Raw genomic sequence first — 4,867 nt, 5'->3', positions numbered from 1 at the left:
ACAGATTCATACTAAAGCATATATTCTTTTACAAGTATGTTGATGGTTGTAATAGTAAATTTCTTAACATCATATCACGTGATCATGATCCCACAAAGAATTTGTACAAAAAGGCAAATTTCCACGTGGCACTTTTTCATTAATATCTAAATGTAACCTTTGGTTTCTGGTAGCATATATCTCGTCTACAAGTATAAATAGATATGTGGGACTTGGTTTCTTTAATCATTTAGCAAGAAAGTTGTATTTGAGCTTGTTATGTGCTAGCTAGCCAGCTCCATCCTTATGGCTTTCATACTAAAAGTGACGTCACTTTTGACTATAACTCTTGTTTTATTGTTATCTGAGATTACAAGTATTGTCGTAGTTGCTAGGCATGTACAATGGTCTAGTGCTACCGATCAAAAGAAATCAAACATTCATAACAATGATCATCTTGTTTCGGACTTGCCCGGTCAGCCTAGTGTCGATTTCCAACATTATGCCGGATATGTGAATATAGATGAAACAATTGGAAGAACACTGTTTTATTGGTTCTATGAAGCTTGGAGTGTCCCAGATGAGAAGCCATTGGTGCTATGGCTTAATGGAGGTAACAAAATATTAAAGCAACCTATATATGTCATGTTAATTAACTATATTGTTATTGTTGTATCTTTGACAAAAAAATTTCATGAATGGTGTCACCACCAACATTTTTGTACGTACTTTTGGAATTGTTTCAGTTTTGGTGTTTTTGTTGTTCCAAACCCCGATTTAGGTAACCACAAACGGAAACATAGCTTTGATAAATCCGGACTTGCTTAGCAAACGTTGCTTTCAAGATAAAAACATTAATTATTATGTTTAATGAATTATTTTATAGCTAGAAATAATTATTTTTACAACAAACCTTAGTTAATTGGTAACCCCCTGGTATTCAATGCATAATCAGTTACTTTTATGACAAGAAATAACTAATTTATTATTACTTATCGGTTATGAATATTAAAACATACATCATATTTTTTATAATTATAGTAGCAAAACATCTGTGTAGTGATTACTTTTTTTTTATAAATAAAGATAATTAATTATGTAATGTGATTTTTTTTAACATCAGTTATGTAATGTGATAATAATCAAGTTTTTATTGTTACATTAAAGTTATTTAATTTTAATATTACACATAATAATTAATATATGTTGTTTTCTTAAATGCAACCTAAGATTGTGAATGCAGATTTGTTGCAAAAGTTAATTATTTCAAGTGATAAAAACAATTTCTTATACATAAGCAATTAGTATATGTTTTTTTTAATGCCATCCGGGGTTGACAACTAAGGTTTGTTGCAAAAATTAATTATAAGTAAATAATTCATTATAGATGATAACAGTTAATAAATGTATTTTTATTTTATTTTTTCTGTATGCAAGTCCGGATTTATCTAAGCCATGTTTCATGAACTTGTGATAACCAGCTCCAGACAAATAAAGCGATCAACGAGATCTTGATACTTGATGTACGATTTTCAGTCTGATTCTCACGCCGGAGGGTGGTCACAAGGAGGAACCCCCCCTTCTCAGTGACGAGCTCACGGTGTCTGTTTTGCAGGTCGAGAAGAATAACCATCTTTGCTGGACCTAACCCTCGTGAGAAACATCTACTTAACCCCCAGATTATCCTTAATCTGCCGGGGTCATCTAGTGTTTCTTCGTTACCATCTTTATATTATCTCAACTAAATATGATAAAGTTATAATTTGTGAAGATGCTTTTATTTTCTTGTAGTTTTTATTTCTAAATAATCAAATAATTCACTTGGGTGACATGTTTCAGGTCCAGGGTGTTCTTCAGTGGGATATGGAGCTACACAAGAGATTGGACCATTTATTGTTGGCACAGATGGAAAGGATCTTCAGTTAAATCCTTACTCATGGAATAGAGGTATGTCATATTAGCATGATTATGGGCTTTCAAGGAAAAGAATATCATTCATTTTCATGGGATTCGGATAATTATTAATTAATACATTTTTTATGATTATATTTTCTTATGAGAAGTATATATTCGTTAATGGTGCAGAAGCCAATATGTTGTTCCTGGAATCTCCTGTTGGAGTTGGCTTTTCCTACTCCAACACAACTAGTGATTATGATAACCTAGGAGATGACTCCACTGGTGAGTGTGTTTGTTGTTACACCTAATTACTATTTAATATCATTCGTGTAACTGTTATAGAGTGTTCAGCTTTCTGTACCCTCTTTTGGTGCAAACAAACTAACCTTTTTGTTATAATATAAAAATTACACTACATAAGTTTGACAGATATATGTCCATAATTATATGTTTTCTTCTATATTTTTGCAAGAATGGTGGTTCTTTCTTTGTAACAAACGCCATGGTTTGAAACATTAGAATTAGATACGTCGTATAAGATGCATTGATAATTTACTGATTAGCCCTAATTTGTTATAAATTTAATGTTGTATCAGCAAACGATACTTATGCTTTCCTGCATAACTGGTTCAAGAAGTATCCATTGTATCGAACACGGACATTTTATATTGCTGGAGAGAGCTATGCAGGTATGTTTGTGTCACATTTCACCAAATTTTGATTTTAGAAATTCTCAAGGATTAACATATTTCATTAATTTATGTAGGAAAATATGTGCCCGAACTTGCTGGTCTTATATACGATAGAAATAAGGATCCTAACCTTTTTATCAATCTGAAAGGAATACTGGTACTCCTTTTCTGCTTTTCTAGCTATTAATTCGGTCCCTTTCATTATATCACATATGTGTTTTATGGTTTCTTGTACGTATTCTTGTTTTGTTAATTTTACGAATGAAAAACATTAATCGACGTCTATTAATTCACGATTGCAGTTGGGTAATCCTGAAACAAGTGATGCTGAGGATTGGAAAGGTCTTGTTGACTATGCTTGGAGCCATGCTGTTGTATCAGATGAAACTCACCAAACAATTAGAGAATCATGTGATTTCAGTAGTAATAATACTTGGAGCAACAACAACTGCAGCCAAGCTGTGGATGAAGTTCTAAAGCAATATAAAGAGATTGACATTTACAGCCTCTACACTTCTGTTTGTATTCCCAACTCAGCATATTCAGATGACAAATCACAAGTCATGTTGAAGAAGACCACATCTAAGATGGTAAAACCTTTTATTTGTGAAATGGACACCCCACTACTATATACTTATTCACAAACCATTAATTACCATCATTATAATAAAAGAAGGGTACGTTATCCTATTGGCCGGTATTAACCCAAACTGAAGAAATGTTTTATGGCAGTCCCAACATTCAAACTGTTTTTTTCCACAGTAATTGAAACGTAACCCGTTTAGCTTTCTGATGACATGGAAACCACGTAGAAGATTGAAAATAAGTTAAAGTTAGGAGTGTCATAATACATTTATTCAGTTTGGATTATTCCCGGCTAATAGGTCAAGGTTCGGACTACTAAAATCTAATAACCCGTAGAGTTATAAATCCACTAATTTTTCTCTTTTCGTTTAGATGCCGCGGATACTTGGAGGATATGATCCTTGCCTCGATGATTACGCAAAAGGTTACTACAATAAACCCGAGGTTCAGAAAGCTCTTCATGTTAGCGACGGTGTTCAACTCAAGAACTGGAAAATTTGCAAGTAATGAATTGAGTCACTCTCTTCAACTATGTTTGAAAACATTATCTATTATGAACTCAAAACATATTTATAATTTTGGCTTTTTGCAGCATGGACATATTCAATGGGTGGTCACAGTCAAAAGATTCAGTTCTTCCCATCTACAAAAAACTGATTGATGCAAAACTTAGGATTTGGGTATACAGGTAGTTAATTTATAAATGAGTGATTTGTTATCTAAAGTTTGAAAAGGTTGTGTTTATTAAAAGTAATCAAATTAATTTGTAATAACTTCTTGGTTTGACAGTGGAGATACTGATGGAAGAGTACCTGTGTTGTCCACAAGGTACAGCTTAAACTCTCTGGGCTTGCCTATAAAAAGAGCATGGAGGCCATGGTACAATCAAAAGCAGGTAATCTAATTTTTCTGCTCCAACTCTTTATTAAAAGCTTGTATTGCTATATGCTTACGACATAGTGGCGGCGTATCAGATGACTTTTCTTGTAGTGATATATAATGTCTTTTTGGTGTTGCGATTCAGGTTGGCGGTTGGGTTCAAGAATACGAAGGGCTAACTTTCGCAACATTTAGAGGAGCAGGTCATGCGGTGCCTATTTTCAAACCAAGTGCATCACTTGCATTCTTCACTTCATTTCTTCTCGGGGAATCTCCACCGTCTCATCGTTAAAGTTACCAGAGTTTCTCAACATTTGCAGTAAAAATGATTTTGACTCTAGATATTTAACTGTTAGCTTAAATTATAATAACATCAATAATGGTCCTATGCTACATGAAGAGGGATCTTTTTGAATTTTGATGTTTTGGTTCTCTAAAATATATGAAAATAAACAGAAATCCTTTTAATGTGATTTGATCATATATGTTCTTTTATAGTTTTGAATGATGTATGATTCTTCATCTAAGGGGGCCATTGGTGTGATTTGAAAAATGATCCTACTACACAATGACTTCAGGCTTATAATTACTACTAGGACTAAATGCCTATTATTTCCCTCGTTATTTCACATGTTTATCATAAAAAAATTACTATTTGCTGTATGAGGATTACTACCGGAAGTAATTTCAAGCTCAAAGTTATAAGTTGGTGAACTTGAGAGATTAATATTGACCAGTAGGTGAGTTGTTTATGTATCATAATTGTTTTGAATTTATAATTGGTAATGTCTTGGCTAGCATCAAGTTAGCTTAGTCTATATAAATTAAGTTAT

At 32.9% G+C, this 4,867-nt stretch overlaps 1 protein-coding gene across 1 annotated transcript; it reads left to right on the top strand.

Annotated features, from left to right (window-relative positions):
- Positions 1-224: 224 nt before the first annotated feature.
- LOC143580385 (serine carboxypeptidase-like 31) lies at positions 225-4,458 on the top strand. The gene is made up of 10 exons (XM_077063424.1): positions 225-592; positions 1,819-1,926; positions 2,065-2,160; positions 2,475-2,567; positions 2,645-2,727; positions 2,873-3,160; positions 3,528-3,658; positions 3,748-3,843; positions 3,945-4,050; positions 4,180-4,458. Exons 1-10 carry the CDS (start codon positions 286-288, stop codon positions 4,324-4,326), a joined length of 1,455 nt encoding a protein of 484 aa, XP_076919539.1. The 5' UTR covers positions 225-285; the 3' UTR covers positions 4,327-4,458.
- The last annotated feature ends 409 nt before the right edge of the window (positions 4,459-4,867 follow it).

The sequence above is a fragment of the Bidens hawaiensis genome, unplaced genomic scaffold, assembly GCF_021521415.1.
Source record: "Bidens hawaiensis isolate Kalapana, Puna unplaced genomic scaffold, B.hawaiensis_p1.1 tig00030400_1, whole genome shotgun sequence".
NCBI classification, from domain to species: domain Eukaryota; kingdom Viridiplantae; phylum Streptophyta; class Magnoliopsida; order Asterales; family Asteraceae; genus Bidens; species Bidens hawaiensis.
The sequence above is the reverse complement of the archived record's forward strand: the minus strand, read 5'-3'. Positions and strand labels throughout refer to the sequence as shown.

Bases quoted from the DNA above. Each gene is read 5' to 3' on its own strand.
- LOC143580385 (XM_077063424.1), top strand. From the start codon at position 286: ATGGCTTTCATACTAAAAGTGACGTCACTTTTGACTATAACTCTTGTT. The intron at 1,927-2,064 runs GTATGTCATATT...TTAATGGTGCAG, and splicing joins TCCTTACTCATGGAATAGAG to AAGCCAATATGTTGTTCCTG. The intron at 3,844-3,944 runs GTAGTTAATTTA...TTGGTTTGACAG, and splicing joins CTTAGGATTTGGGTATACAG to TGGAGATACTGATGGAAGAG.